The following is a 16585-nucleotide window of genomic DNA, read 5'->3' on the forward strand; positions in this document are numbered from 1 at the left end:
CACAGTTTCATCACTTTATTACAGTAAATGAGTCCATATCATACATACACAGAACAGAGACGGACAGGTTTGTGTTTCTTTCTCTCTCCTTCTCAGTCTATCACTCCAACACATCAGTCCACCAGGGCAGGATGACACCAAAGTGAACAGCACTGGAGTAAAAATAGCTAATAAAAGTGACGCATTAACTTATACATAGAAGCAGTATTCTCCCTCAGTTACACAAGGGAGGTAATGTCAACAAACAACTGAGCTTTAAGAGAATTTTAAAACACAAACAAAAAGTACAATTTCTGAGATTTGGTTTACTTGAAACTGTCAGTCAACATTTTTGCGTGTTGCCTCTCAACTAACACGTGCACAGACAGGTGACACTGTATGCAGTCACAACACAATGTCTATTTCTGCCGTCTTGTGATCATTAGCAGCAATTCTGAATGCCATAGGGCACATTATATGAAATGCCCGTGTTAAGTACAAGCTGGACATCATACTGTGGCATTTCTAGTCCAACTAAACACTTTTGTGATCAAGTCAGACATGATGAGACAGCAACTTTCTTTGAAAATCCCAGTCACCTGTAGCTGAAACATTTTTTCTCAATACTGCACAGTAATCATATTGCAATCTGTCACAACACACTAAGTTCTGTTCCAACATGGGAAAAAACAACAATGTGGCAGAAAAAGAAAACAAGTACAGCAATTATACGCATTAATGCATGTTGTGGCTTGTAGAAGAGCTGCGTGACATCTGATAAAATTGCTAAATTGGGGTAGAAGACTTGGTCTGAAAATTAACTAGCCCTCCGCAGTTTGGTAATCAACTCTGCTTGAGGCCATTTCTTTTCTTTTTTTATAGTGGCTGTTTGGGATGTTTTTGAGCTTTAAGAGTATTATTTTAATGCAAGATGTTTGTCAGTTTAACATTTTTTTTTCAGGAATGGTGTTCACATTGATCTGACTGTGACTGTCTGCCTCCTGCTTACTGTGGAGAGACGGAAGGAGGGATTTCAATAGTACAATGAAGGAGCAGGATGTTACCAAGGCAAAAGCATAAAAAAGGGTAAAGATTCTTGTACATTTTACTTAGTTGACATGAGGAGAACTTGTCTAACAATGACTGTACAGCTCCCTCTTGTGGAGAATCGGCAGCCTGTCAAATGTGATCTGGAGTCAATTTTGTGTTTATTAGACTATAGACCACAGCAGTAGATTTAAATGAGCAGGGTCATATATCCTTGGCCAGATTTAAAACCAAGATGCTGCTAACTTCTTTAGATTTTGATGAGTTCACATAATGTTTGTGCTGAACAGAAACAAAGCATTTTGAAACAGAACCCTTGAACCCGCTAACAGATCCTTTACAACTTCCTCTGGACTACAAGAAAGAGAGAGAGAAAGATCATCAACAAATATGAGGGGTAGGCAGATTGTTTTTTCTTCCTTTGCAGTATTTACATTTTGAATTGTGAAAAAAAGAAAAGAAACTTATTTACAACAATGCACAAACTAAGACTTCTTCATAGACAGGGTGATGGGAGAAATACGATATAAACAACTCTGTAATAAAAGTAAAAAGAGGAAAATAAAAATCAGTGATATTTACATGTGCGATAAGAGAAGGAGGGGGTGGCATGTTTGATTTCTCTCGGTTGAGTCACACCTTTTCATTGCTACAGTCAAGTCTGACAGCTCTGAGTGTAACGCGCCCTGCAGAGTTAATCAAACATGCTGGTTGGACACTCTATAGCAAAGAAATCAGAGTGAGCATGGCGGTTACCCACAGGACTGTGAGGTTAGGCTGGGAACAATGAAGAATGCTCTCCACTCTCCTCAAGTAAAATCAATGTAAATGTGCCAAATGTGGTGGAATTCCAAAAAGCATTGAGCTGTTTTATATATATATATATATATATATATATATATATATATATATATATATATAAAAAAAAAAAAGGTTCAAAACAAACTGCAGTTTAAAAACAGCAGGTGGAGGCATGGAACAATAGTATCAAATATACTATACTACAAATTTCCTGCATAGGCTGCAGGTTGGACTATGGACATGCACGCACGCACACATAAGCGCACGCACCTGCGAGTAGACCAACAGTGACCCATGACCCTGACCTACATGTAAACATGACCTCAAAAAGCTCACTTTTCTCACTCTTATGGGGTAAAATTTAAATTGGTCTTCACAAAGACAGAAGTACAAGGAGCACACAAACGCACAGTCACCGAAAAGGAACTCCCCCTTCTGGAAATTCACATTTAATTACTATTCACATTACGCCTTCCATTCATCTTTGAATCTTTGTCAATTCTGCTGTTTTTACAAAGACCTTTTCACTCATTTTCCACTGATGAAACAGTTTGCTAAAGAAGTTTTGACACTATTTTAAAGCCCTCTTTGGCTTAAATTAACTGACATCCAACTCTCTTCACAGAAACAAATAAATAAATGTACATGTAAGTACCCCCCCCCCCCCCCCATTGAGTTTAATAAACAATAAATCCTTAACCTGGCATTCTGTAGTTTCTCTGCTGCATTTCATCAACAGAAGGACCAACAATCTCTCAGCTCTTGGGAGTACAAAATCATTTTTTCTACACTAACACCAGGACACAAATTCAGCTAAAGGGGAATTCCACCAAAAGTTACTTTTAGATAGCATTTGTGTTTAATATGCCAATATATTTTAAGGGACCTTACAGGTCTTTTTTTTTTTTTGAGAGACGCCTTTATAATATCGTGAAATTAAACTGATTTTAAGACTAGCAATGCCAGCCTGTTTTCTGTATGAATACATGTCATCAGACAGTGTGGGGAGTCTTAAAGGGGAGCCATTAGGTAACTATATTTACCACACCTAAATACTTTTCAAAGCTTTTAAAATGTATAGTTTATCTTAAAACAAATTCAGGGTTTTTAAAAGCAGCAACAGTTGCACTAGTTCAAACATTTTCAAACTTTTTTGAATGCTTGAAATGAAAAACAAAAGCAAAAGTTGTTTTTTGTTTAAAGGCATACTATGCAGGAATTGTCACTTAATGTTCAAAAACAACATTCAAAGCTGCCCCCTGCTACCCCCCTGCTAAGCGACACCAGGAGCGAATTCCCCCTGGACGTGGTTGCTAACCACCACCTGCAGCATCACATACGCCCACTTAGCCCACATTCTAGTTTTGGAATGAGCTACACACCCACCGCCCAAAGGCTGATGCTCTGATAATGCCCCAAACAGCAAAATAAGGATTCAGACACTGCCACACATTTTAGTGGGTCATAAGTGATGACTAACTAATTAGGGATTACTTTTGTAAGAGTTGATACACTGTTTCTTTTAGGAAAATCCTGCATAGTATAATTTTCAGCCAATATTAGTGGAACACACCTTTAAAGACATTCTGAACACAGCCGTTTCCTCCACAGTAAACTCTACTCACTGACACCTTCTAGCACAAGTGACACTAGTGATAGCTTCCAGGTTTCTTTTTCTTTTAGAAGGTTAAACGGGGCATACATTTGGTTATTTTCTTCAGCAAGTGAACAAAAAAACAAGAACAAAAAAAACTTTCTTTAAGATGCATTGATGTCGGCATACACAATCTCTAGTTTATTAGACAGGCTTCAATATCCGTTTTCTATTGCTAGACTGATCAGCGGCCTCCAATTCACTGCTAATTGTTATGCAATCATCCAGTGGTTAACTAGTTGGTAGGACAGCGAACTAGCAGCGCACTGAGCAGCCTCCAGTAAATTAACACTATTTGCACTACTATGGTTTTGTTTGCTCAATTTCAAAAATGCTCATTTTCTAGATCTGCTTTACGCTGAGCAGCACAATCACACTTTTTTCACAACTGACATTTAAAGGTCAGGCCTAATTTTTGAGCTAAAGAACAGTAGATGGAGTTGAGGAATATACCTCTGGATGATCGACTTTCCAACAAATGTACACCTCTGCCATCCTGGATGTTGAAATGAGTTTTGTTGGTTTCTCAGAGGAATATTTCCCTCTTTAGGCAGAAAGAACTCTCTAAAACAGAAACCAAACACATGGATACCAGACGCGGCGACTGGGGGAGTCAGTCTGCATAAAGTAATGCAGCCATTGAACATGATTCTCGTCAGGGGCAATACACCTCCAACCATACACTGACAATTGCTACCCTGGTACTGATGAGGTTTTCTACTCTACCTGCCATTTAAGCAGCAAAATTAACAAGATGTTGAGGTTAAATTTAAAACGTAAACATCAGGCTGGATTGGTAAATGTAAAGTGGCTGGAGGATTTAGGAATGTATCATCCCCTGCATCCGCTCTCCCGCCCTGAGTTGAATAAAACATCCTTTACCCTGATGACCTACTTGGGGCCCGTTCTGATCTTAGTTAGGCAGTGTACAGTTCAGATGCAAAAAATATTAAAAAATAATCTGATGTGGAAAAAAGGAAAACTTTTTGCTGTTTGCTTTCAATTAGTCAAATAAATAAACAAAGGAACAAAATGACAAAATTAAAAATGATTTAAAAAAAAAAGAAAAAAAAAGGTTATATTACAGAGGACCAGCCCCGACTATTGAACCTTTATAGACCACCCAATCAGCAGCGAGACAACTCTGTGTGTGTGTGTGTGTGTGTGTATGTGTGTGTGTGTTTAACAATCACCTGCCGTAGTTTCACCCCTGGCAGCTACAGAACTAATGTTTGTTCAATGCTGTTACTGTACAAAAACAGATCATCTAAGAGGAGAGCAAGCAGCATGGAGGAAAGCAGTAGTGTGTGTGTGTGTGTGTGTGTGTGTGTGTGTGTGTGATAAGGGTCAGGCAGATGAGGAACTGCTTCAGATGCTGTTAAGAGATCCTGGTACTGAACTGTGTTGAGATGAATCTGAACTGGTACCATCTGAAGGACAAAAGAGATAAAAGACAGGGGTGAATTAACAGTCCAGTACACAATCGTAGTATTATGTTACGTATTATTATATTATCAAATTCATATAGAAAAAATATAGTTTTCTGGAAATACGTGTTAAAAAGTGGGGGTCATTGTATATTTAAGGACAACACAATAACCTATTCCCAACAATAGATGTACGATGGTTCTGACTCAGAGCTATAACTGAAAACCTACTTCTCCTCCCTTTCTGCTATTTGCGTGTTAGTTTTCACAATCACCCTCGCTACATGAAACCAAAGATGCTCTATAACAACTTTCTGAACTGTCTCTATTGACAATTCCAAGCTGCAATAAGGCAGCCAAGTTCTTTTTTACTTACGTGAAATCGGTTTAATAACATTCAAAAGCCACATACAGCTTTTAAAATCACCTGTGGCTTTAACGAGTCCCATAAGCTCCTCCAGAGTTTAAGGAAGGCGGGGCTCACCTCCAGTGCCTGTATGATTACTTTGTCTTTTTTTCCTCTCATTAAATCTCATATCACATAGTCGATGTACACCTTACAAATTGTATGCGTTTTCTTTTGCAGCGATTTAGCTATTTTAATGCCAGGGCTCACCTCCATACATTCAAATGTTCCACTAAAACAAGTTCCCACTCACATCCGACACTATTTTGCAAGAAGATTGTATTGTATGTGATAATTGGTATGAAAAAAATAAAAATAAACCCAGAGCGGTTTCTCTGTGCGGTATAAGGATGTGTACACCCAGACCGTTCTCCAGCGTGGAGATATGCCTGGCTGTTAGTGATGCCCCGAATCCAGATTTTTGGGCTTCGGCCAAATACCAAATTCACTGGTTAAGATTCTGCCAAATCCAAAACCGAATCCTACTCCCATCCTCAGTCCATCAACACAGTAAACAACATCCTGTGGTGTGACTGTCCTTCCTTTGCCGTCCCTGAAGTTGTTGCATGTTGGCTGCTGTCTATAGATTCCTTCATGCACAACTCGTATTCTTTGGGATATATCATATGCAACTGTATTAACAGTGGCAATGTTGTGTAATGTTTAGCATCCTTGCCACCACAAGACAAATTGGGTTTGGTGGAAAAGAATTTTAAGGTCAGGCAGAAACCGAACGCTGTCAAAAAAACAAATATCCGGTCAAATCCGAATCCTGGAATCGGTGCATCCCTGCTGGCTAAGGGAGACTACCAATATAAAAACAATCTCATCTTTGAACTGGTGCGCATCTTTCCAGAAAACAGACGGTTCGAAAACGGTGGTTGATTATAATCAGGGTCTTTTTAATATTCAAGCCAATACATTACATATTCCCTACGTATTTTTATTTGTCAACGTGTGCATTCTGATATTGGTCACTTGTAAATAATAAAAATAAAATAATAACTCGTTTTTCACACCTAAATCAGTTTTGAACAAATTCAACTTTTATACCAAATACCACCACCTTGTGTCCAAAAAGACTCATTACTCCGGTTTCAGCAAAAACATTCTCTGCTAACCAGACTGGACACACGAAAGATGTTTTAGTTACAGAACTGTTTTTTGAGAAAAAAAAAATCAATTTCATGTAAATAATCAGCTGCATAACTTTTAATCACCAGTAAAAAAGGACCAGGATCTTTCACTCACTTGCTATTTAAAATAAATAAAAGAAAATTATGTTAAAACTATTTAATTCCACATTGTTCCACTTGTGAAGTCTGGATTTCTTGTAATGCTGTTTATTTCACAAAAACATAGAGCATATTTTTTTTTTTGTAGTCACCACAAAAGCATGGTGATAATAATATAACAATAAAATGATAATAACATTAACATATAAGTTTCCCACCGTGGGCGGAAGCAGCTGTATGAGCGCGAGCGTGGGGAGGAATGAGGGTTGGGTTCAGCTGGGGCTGGATGGACAGCTCTGCAGTAAATAAAAGAAGAGTTTTTATTTAATGATGAGTCAAAAATCAAGAGGACAGCGTCACACAACAAAAGAATAGTGTACGCTGCATTAAATGAACCTCCTCTCCTGACGTCGCAGCGTTGGCGCTAAACAAACCAAGAGACATCACCAGGTTTGCAAGCTATAGCACCGGATTGTATTTAACTCAAACAGATGGTGATGAATCCATCGAGCTTAACCATATAACAGAATAATATAATATCAAATAACAGAATCTGACTTCTCCTGGACAATTTATTTAAAACAAAAATTACTTATTTGGACAAGACCGAGCAATGTGGTGCTGAATTTAAACCCAAACCTTTAAGTTAAGTGTATATACCTGTGGTGCTGAAGTTGAAGAGCATGGGCAGTTCTCGGCCGCTCGGCAGTCGTGTGTTCGGCTGGCGCAGCTCGTCAAAAAAGGTGTGTGAACAGGCCTCTAGTGGGGAGAACCGTGAGGCCGGCGTGTACTCCAGCAGCCGGGAGCAAAGAGCGATGGCCTCTGGAGGGGTGCGAGGTTTAAACACCTGAGGAAGAAGAACAGTTTAAGTCGAAAGGTCTGTCAAAAATGACAACCACACTAAAAAATGTCTAGCATCAATGTAAAACACTCTGTAGGTTATATCAAATTATAAATAACAACAAAGGCCAGTATCATTGAATCAGAGCACCCAAATAAGGAAAGATGGCAGATTTAACTTCACGCTAAATTGTTGTACAAGAATACTTATTATCTATTGGAGGTTTGCATGAGTAATGACGCTGCAATGTTCCATTTACATTAAGTACTTTCATTTTAGTGAAAACAGTTTGGTAAATGTAGAACCTCAAAAAGAAAGAAAACCCTCTATAGAAGCGTTCGGCATCTAAAAAAGCATTTGCAAGCAGTTTTTGAAGTAGAAAGCTATCCGCTTAGTAGTAAATGTCAAAGGGCCACTTCTCTTGGTTTTAAGTTGTTTTTGTACTCTTTAGGTGTCAAAGGTTTAATCACCTTTCAGAAGGAGGGCACTAAAGCACTTTAACTGGCAGATATAAATAGACTGTGGGCAAAAACACGTACACATATTTTCTTCTTTTGTTATGAGTAACTGGTGTAATGTGTGTCTCTTTTTGAATCAAATACGTTTGTGTGTGTGTGTATATATATATTTATTCAAAACAGTTCCAGAGTTCATCCACACAACAAAAGTCTCATTAATGTCATAAGAATCAGACGTAAAAAATAACAGTAACAGACAACAACTTTCATAAATGTACCTCTCCATGCTAACAGAGTTTCTTTCTCATTCATTCTACGTTCCAGACAGTGTAGGTGTGGCAAATATTGACCGCACTGCGGGCGTTTGTCCTCAGGTATTGACTTACCTTGGTCCATGGATGAGCTTTGATCTGAGGAAACTTGAATTCTGTGTAGTTAGGGTTCATCTCTCGGATTTGTTCCCTTGTTGGGGTTCCTAGGACCTAAGAATAGATGTAGGAGTGTGAGCAGTATTCTGTAGACACACAGGCCATGTGGTTGTGTGATTGACTGTAATTATTCTGGCGGTCTTTTATGATACCAAAACATTTATACAAAATAATAGCACAAAAAACACACTCACAAGAACAAACCAGGTTTATATGCTACTGTGAAAACCTCCATTGAAAACACAAATTAAAGTGGCCCTCTGATCAGTTCAGCATCACACAGATACCTACTAAACACTCACCTTGATAATCTCTACGAGCTGGTCCACCCCACTGTCACCGGGGAATATGGGTTGTCCGAGCAGCAGCTCAGCCAGTACGCAGCCTGCTGACCAGATGTCAATGTTTGCCGTGTAGTCTGTAGCACCAAATATGAGCTCAGGGGCACGGTAATACCGTGAGCAGATATACGACACGTTGGGTTCACCGCGGACCAGCTGCTTGGCGCTGGGGGAAAAACAAGAAATCAGATTAAACATTAAAGATGAGGTCTAAGGGGATGAAAAGTGTGAGTAATAGAGTAGTTTTGTGGAATAAATGGCTATCAAAAGCTGTAGGGTTTGTTGCCGTTCATCTCCCAATAGACTGCAGAAGTTTTTAACTTACCCGGTGTTTAAAGGTCCACAGCGCAAAACAAAATCGGTCGGGTTTAAGAATTAGATCTGCCACATTGAATACAGCTGTTTAAAATAGTTAATTAGTGCCTAAACCTTGACACATTATCGGCAATGTCACATAAGCTTAATATAACTAAATACCCAATTAGAGAATGTACAGTGAGGAAAATAAGTATTTGAACACCATGCTATTTTGCAAGTTCTCCAAACTTAAAAATCATGGAGGGGTCTGAAAATATCATCGTAGGTGCATACTTATTTGCAGCTGTTTCATACAAATAAATAGTTTAAAAAATCATACATTGTGATTTCTGGATTTTTTTTTTTGATTATGTCTCTCAAAGTGGACATGCACCTACGATGACAATTTCAGACCCTCCATGATTTCTAAGTGGGAGAACTTGCAAAATAGCAGGGTGTTCAAATACTTATTTTCCTCACTGTATACAGCTCGGTTTGATTCTGTTTTTCTCTGCACATACATGCTAAATCTCTTTAATTTTTTTTTTATCTCTTGACACATCTCACCTGCCAAAGTCACACAGCTTGAGGATGGCAGTTTCTGGGTCAACAAGCAGGTTTTGGGGCTTGATGTCTCTGTGACACACGCCCTGGGAATGGATATAAGCCAGACTGCGAAACAACTGGTACATGTACACCTAGGGAGATCACAGCATAAGAACACACTGTTATAAGTGTTATAAGGGAAACTAACAAAAAGATAAAATGCTTTGTAATACTCTGTCCATTGGTCTAAAGATGCCCTCTTGTGGGATGTTAAAGAACAAAGAATTCCAACGACTTGCATAAACAGTACATTACTTAGACAACACAGAAATGTCTTGGTAGGAAAAAAGGAACTTACCTTCACATATATGATAGGAATGATGCTCTTGGCCTTGTTAAAATGCCTGGCAACCCTGTAGACTGTCTCAGGGACAAAGTCCAGCACCAGGTTAAGATACACTTCATCTTTCTGTACAGCACAGGAGAGAAGGAGAGGGGGGGGGGGGGCAAGAGGGAGATCTTTGTATCAAATACATATATATGATTGAAGGTAATTAAGTAATTTCACAGTGCAAAGAGGCAATGTTGATATTATTTTCATAGCATAATTTACTTGAACGTTAAACTCAGAAATGTGTCACTCCAAGAAATGCATTTGTTCTTTTTTTTAGGGTTAGGGTATTTCGCTTCACGCTGCTTATGACTAATTTTATATTTTACGTGAATGCATAATTTCTTCTATTTTTGTGTAATCTCCTAAAACTACAGTGCTTTGAGATTAAAGTGCGTGAATATGACGATGCAATACAAATTTGCTGCATGAACAAATAAGGGAAAAAGGGAAAAAAGGAAATTTCTGAAGAAGGCTGTCTGTGCAGCTACATGTGGTTTGCTTCTCCTTATGTCTTTTAAATGATTTATTATGAAATAGCCAGTGAAATAAAGGCATTTTAAAAATAATTTTGTAAGAAGAGTGCCTTGGATTTCCTTTTTTTCTATATGTAACTCCCAAGAGCACCTTCAATCATCTGACTAAACTTCCTGAGCACCTTGGACCCATTCGTCTTGCCAAGAAGAAACATAAGCTGTACCTTCTCTCCACTGGAGTAGAAGAAGTAACGTAGTCTGACAATGTTGCAGTGGTCCAGCTTCCTCATGATCTGTAGTTCCCGATTCTGCAAAGGAAAGACAATGGATGAGAGAAGGGGGAAAACCAAGAAAACAAACCAAGCATGAGAAGAACTTTAAATGACAGGGAAACTTTACATGTAGAGAATGAACACCAATATGTTCATATCAAGACCTACCTTAAATGTTTTTAAAATGATTGTGTAACAAACAAAAAAAATTATGTGAGAGACAAGGTCTGACCCCAGAGCAGATTAAAGGAAACGGAGAACAAGAGAATATGTGAAGAAATTAGTATATTACCTTGAACCTCTTATCCTGCAGAACCTTTTTAATGGCCACCATCTCTTGGCTGTCAATGAGACGAGCTTGATACACGACACCAAAGGACCCATTGCCAATCACCTGCAAGGTTTTCACAAAGAAGGAAACTCATCGAGTGAAGTGTAAATACAGACATAATTTATAAGGCTGTTGTTTCTGACTGCTGAGAGAGATATACAGTATACACATTGGTGCTCATACGTTTATGAACCCATGCTAAAGTTGACTAAAAAGAGGAATAAAAATTATTATTAAATTAGTATAAATGCCTTCATTAGAAAATATATATTTATTTTCAAAGGCCAGTTATTTAATGGATCCAGGATACTATGCATCCTGATAAAGTTCCCTTGGCCTTTGGAATTAAAATGCCCTCACATCATCAAATACCCTTCACCATACATAGAGACATAGAGGCATTGTCTTATTTCAGTTAGCCCAATAGCTGGTCTGATTTGCAATTTGCAATTTTTTGGAAAGTACCCTTTGCCAATCTCTAGGTATGATGTATTGTACAGTATGTGATGATGGGGCGCTATTTTTAGGATGAAAGTTGTGATAAATGTATGTGCACTATAATACTATAAAAGTGAAATTAAATAATCTTAGAAGTTATTAAAAAACAAACACCAGAAGGACCTGCAAAAGGTACAAACAAGTCTGAACCCCAATCTCATCTCATGTAGTTTCATTAGCCTCGAAATGAAACAATTATGTCATATTTTTAGATCTGAGACAAGATAGCCAACTGAGAGTAGACGATAAAGTTAGCATTGAAAGTCATAAATCTTATCAACTACCAACGTCATTATGGAGCCACTAGTATTGATCAACAACCTTATCAACTTCGGCAGATATATTGCGGTCATTTTGTGTAATGAGGTGATAAAAGTCTTAGTTACAGTAGTAGATGAGGTGATAAAGTTGTACTTCTGTCTACATATAAAAGGACAGAGCTCCTTCTTCTGATGACACTGAGGTATTGTTTTACTTCCCGGCTCACCTTGATGTCAGTGTAAGAGACTTCTTGTGGGCGGTCCGGTCCCTGACCGGGTGTGGCAACGACTGTTGTCACCTTCCCGCTGTCTCCTAGGAAACAAACAGGAACAGGGTCAATATGAGGCCAGGGCATATAACAATATAATGTTACAATTCAGAACATGTTGCTGTACCTTCGAGTAAAAGCAGGTAATGTCTTTGCTTTATTGTGCTGTGAGGTTATAAAAAGGATTAACTACGGCTGTGGTCCTATTGCCTCTTTTCTACACGAGGTAATGATATGAAACGGCTTCCCAACGTAGCCAAAACAACACTCCTAGCATTCAACGGGGTACACCTGCTGCTGCCAGCCTGAACATCTGGGCCGACTCTCTGCTGGTCATCTGAATATTTAGGTTAATGAGAGCCTAGTGAATGGATGTCAACTTTATGAAGCCTCCAAGGAAGTAGAAAGAAATGGAAGGTCATATTCAAGACACTGACTAATTAAACTGGGTATGAACCCAAAAATAGGCCAACCACTTTCTTTGTCCTGATAATCTGAGTTAAGAGGTTTTTTGTTTTTGTTTTTTAAATCATAAGCAAACATATCAGGTGTATTACCTTTATAGCGTGTACCTTTTGTAACATCTGTTTTTCAACCTCAGATGCAAAAGGAAGAATCAAAGCTTTCCACTTTTTGTTCTCGGCTGTTTTATCTTCGTGTCTTCAAAATGGACTTATTTATCTCAAATGTGGTCAAAACTGTCTGTGGTCCAATCAAATTCACTGCAGTAGAGGATAGTCTGAGTGTCAGTCAGAGCTGCCAACAGACACAAGGACACGTGGGGTCTTCTCGACTGATGACACGACCCATCGACTTTTTAAACAGGAGCCCTCTTGTGTTCACTATACAGGTCAGCTTAAACTATAGTCTCATCAACATTCAATGGGAAAGCCCAAACCCAAATTTTTCAGTCTATAAGCCGCATTGTAGTTCATTTATTTATTTTGGCAATAGCTTCTTGGGCTTACTAAACACACGTTAAACTAAACAGAAAAAGATAGTACAGGGTGCCCAGGTAGGCCGTGAACAGCAACATCCCGGGTTTGAGTCCGGCCTTCAGTTGCATGTCCATGCTGCCCTTTCTGCTGGTTAAATACATGGGAAAAAAACTAAATGTAGACTATTGGTAAGCTATGGTGGTGATAATTGAAAGATATTAAAAGACGACGATGGTTGTCCAGTCGTTGAAGATATGGCTTGAAGCAAGTCTAAAATAAAACGTAAGCCAGCCACTTCTGTTGAGCGCGCAGTATTCTGAGATGATGTCGAACGACCACTGAATATGACGTCAGCATCAAACATAGACGAAAGATCTTTGATTATGTTCCCAGACATGCCAAAGCACATATTTAATTGCCAACGCAGGATAGAATTTCATTCAGACTAGGACACCTGATAGTCTGAAAAAAATAATACCTAATTAAAAAAAATAATACCTCTGAGACTACATTTAACACTTTTAATGGCCTTAAATTTGATAATTTAGATTTATCACTTTTTAATACTTTTTAAAACCCCGGGGACACCCTGTAGTCAGAGTAAATTGTACGAACAGTGTAAGTTGAGGTAAATCAGAGAAGCTTAAAAGGTATTTTTTGTTGCTGTGTGTTGCTGACTTGAGAGAAATGTCAGCTGAAGAGAAAGAGATGAGAAGAGTTGAAATGGCAGTTGACTTATAAGAGATGAAAGCACAGAAATTCTGGTTAATTCAACTCAACCTGCCACATCAACCAGTACAATTAAATCATGTCAACACAGTACAGTGGTATTAAAATAATGTATTACTAGATAAGATTTCTTTTCTTTTTTTCACCTTTTGTCATCTAGCTGTCATTGTGCTGTTTCACTGTCACCCTGACCTCGTCTACACACTTAATGCTTTGTTTACTAAAAAAGACAATGCAGTCCTGCGGGCTATTACACAAAGAACCAGATAAGGGATTAAGCCGGGATTTCCAAGTTATCCTGGCTCAATTTAGCCTTGACTCGCTTTCACAAAAGCAGAGGCACCTAAGTTACCATGGAGATTTATCCTGTACCGCTAGTCTGCTCCCGACCAGGTTTACAGCCAGGATGCATTAATCCTGGAGTCTTTTCCGTTCACTCAGCAGTGGGTTTACCTTATTGTTATCAGCAAGCATTAAAATACAACAGGTGCATACTGCTGTTCAGTTTACTACCGTTATTATTTAAAGTTGTGACCATTATGTTTTATAATTAATTCATGTGACAGTCATTGTTACGGTTGTATAGCTGTATGAAGACAGGTGAAGACAGGACAAGAAGTTTGGTGAATACAGCACTGCAGTTGTTGAGATAATTAGAGAAGGCTGATGGAGTTGCCAAATGTGTTTTAAATGACATCTGTTACTAAGGGTGTGTTTCAATTGTGGAGCAATGCACTTTAAATTATTTTAGTTTATTAATTTTTAGTGCTGTCAGTTAAACGTGTTATTAGCAGACAGTAACGCAGACCCATTTTAACAGCGTACATTTTTTATCGCAAGATTAGTGTTCTTTTTGGCCTACAAAACTTTGTTTTTTATCACATGCTGTTGCAACAATTTGTAACGTTAGAAAAACTACAACGCCACACCGGATCTAGCTAGACCGGAAACAAAACAACAGGCACGCAACGCACACAGCAGGCCAAAGAGTAGTAACGTTACGTTTTGAGTGGATGGCGAGCGCGAGACACCGAAATGGACGCCAATAAGATTCTGAATGGAGAGTTTACTTTTTAAAAGTTGCCAAATGTTCCATTGACAAGACCAAAGTGATGTGTGTGTTTTGTCGCTGTGAACTGAGCTACCATCGCAGCACGTCCAGTCTGAAACACCACTGGATGGCCAAGCACACAGCTGATGCCAATTCTCCCCCCTCGTCAAAGTAAACTTTTCACCCTTTTATTGATGGTTAGTGTTACACTGTGTGAGAGATTTGCTCCAAGTGAGAATGTAAGTGTGACACTGAATACTACAGTAGGCTTTATGACAATGTTATTTTCAACAAAAAAACATTTGCACAAAGCAAGCCAATCCACTTTAACTTGATAAGAGCATTAAACTGAGAAAGAAAAATAATGGGACAAAAAGAAATTAAGGGACATGTAAAATAGATAAAATGTGCCATTAATTGCAAGTTAATTATGACATTAATGCGATTAAATATTTAAATTGTTTGACAGCACTATTATTTTTCTTTTTGGGAGGGTTGTACAATTTTAAGAACATGTCAAGAACATAGGCAATCCTAATTGTACAATCCTACCAAATTAGAGTCTTAGTTCACTGGGCCAATAACTATATAGTGTGTAGACTACTGAACATTCCTGTAACAACCTAAATGGTTTTTGACCTTATATTTAGCTTGCGGGTAAATAACTGATAAATATTACTCTGTTACATTCATGTTTACAGTGTGCACGGAAATGATTACTTAATTATCTTTATATTTTTTTATATTTTAGAGTCCAATTTCTGCAGTGTCTTTCTTTTCTATGTCCATATATACAAGAGAGCAAAGCATATAATATGTAAAGAAGGAAACTTGTCCGCTATAAAAAATAATGGAAAAAACAAAACAGTGCAAAAAAGAGTGGCCGATAATAGCGGACCATCTAAAAACTATACATTTACAAACTACTGCTCTTAACTGAAACCATTCAATTAGTTACTTGTCATTTTGCAACAGTTGCACTGTACAATTTGCATTAAAAGCGAGCAGTGGAAGTTAATATGACTTAGGTCATTTATATTTAAGCCCATGAGAGGGAGGGAGAAACAGAGTGAAAGAGATATTTACGCATCATCATTGTACTTTCCCTAAGTAACATTATCTTCTGCTTACAGTTAACTTGTGCAAATGATAAGTAGCCTAATTCTTGAATGGTATGATTATGAAGGTTTCAATTTAGAGCAGTGGTCAGTTAAGGCAAATATGTAGGCTGCTTATGTATTCAGTCGGTCCACGTTAGTCTGCCTCGCTTTCTCATGACAGCGTCAGTGTTTCTTTTTTTTCCAGAACAATGTGTTTTACATTATCATACTTCCACAAGAAGCTGCTGCTCACTCTGTATAAAGTATGAACAATGCGTATTCCTCATTTTAGAATCAATAAATCTGTGATCGTCCTTGCGGTCTGTTAAGAAGAGGCTGTGGGTATACGATCCGTCCTGCCTACACGATCCGTTCTGCGCATGCGCACGATGTTCACGCATGCGCATAAATACGTAGCTGAAAACTGGCGGTTTACCTGCACTATTGGTACCACGCATGCGTCGGAACACTTGACGGCCAAGCGTCACAACGGACAGCTTTTTTTTTTTTTCTTCATTTTATTAACAAAGAACAATTATATCGCCAGTATGTACAGTGTACATATACGAAAAGTCAATACCAGAGGTGCATATACAGAATATATATATATATATATATATATATATATATAAAATTATGTATTAGCCTTTTTTGTAGGCCAGACTTTTTTGTAGTTCACAAGTGCTCAACATGTAATCTACTTTTTTTAGTAGTTTGTTTTTTAATAAAGATATTTAACCTTCCTATGGTGTTAGGGTCCCGACGGACCCGTTTTGAGTTTTAACATGCATAAAAACACTTCATACATTT

At 38.2% G+C, this 16585-nt stretch overlaps 1 protein-coding gene and 1 long non-coding RNA gene across 2 annotated transcripts in view; both read right to left on the reverse strand.

Annotated features, from left to right (window-relative positions):
• Positions 1 to 1893, reverse strand: LOC117956672. The gene is made up of 2 exons (XR_004659334.1): positions 1297 to 1893; positions 1 to 1264 (listed from the first exon to the last, which is right to left on the reverse strand). It is a non-coding gene; the product is annotated as an uncharacterized LOC117956672 (long non-coding RNA).
• Positions 1894 to 2719: 826 nt separating this feature from the next.
• Positions 2720 to 16585, reverse strand: part of LOC117956671 (glycogen synthase kinase-3 beta-like) — an 18075-nt gene continuing 4209 nt past the window's right edge. Inside the window, exons 2-11 of the mRNA XM_034891868.1 lie at positions 11916 to 12001; positions 10892 to 10993; positions 10552 to 10635; positions 9819 to 9929; positions 9482 to 9612; positions 8579 to 8783; positions 8235 to 8330; positions 7210 to 7396; positions 6768 to 6845; positions 2720 to 4911 (exon numbers count right to left, since the gene is read on the reverse strand). Coding sequence (XP_034747759.1) covers positions 4850 to 4911; positions 6768 to 6845; positions 7210 to 7396; positions 8235 to 8330; positions 8579 to 8783; positions 9482 to 9612; positions 9819 to 9929; positions 10552 to 10635; positions 10892 to 10993; positions 11916 to 12001 — 1142 coding nt within the window. The 3' untranslated portion in view covers positions 2720 to 4849. The remainder of the gene's footprint in view (positions 4912 to 6767; positions 6846 to 7209; positions 7397 to 8234; positions 8331 to 8578; positions 8784 to 9481; positions 9613 to 9818; positions 9930 to 10551; positions 10636 to 10891; positions 10994 to 11915; positions 12002 to 16585) is intronic.

This window comes from Etheostoma cragini, chromosome 14 (assembly GCF_013103735.1).
Source record: "Etheostoma cragini isolate CJK2018 chromosome 14, CSU_Ecrag_1.0, whole genome shotgun sequence".
NCBI classification, from domain to species: domain Eukaryota; kingdom Metazoa; phylum Chordata; class Actinopteri; order Perciformes; family Percidae; genus Etheostoma; species Etheostoma cragini.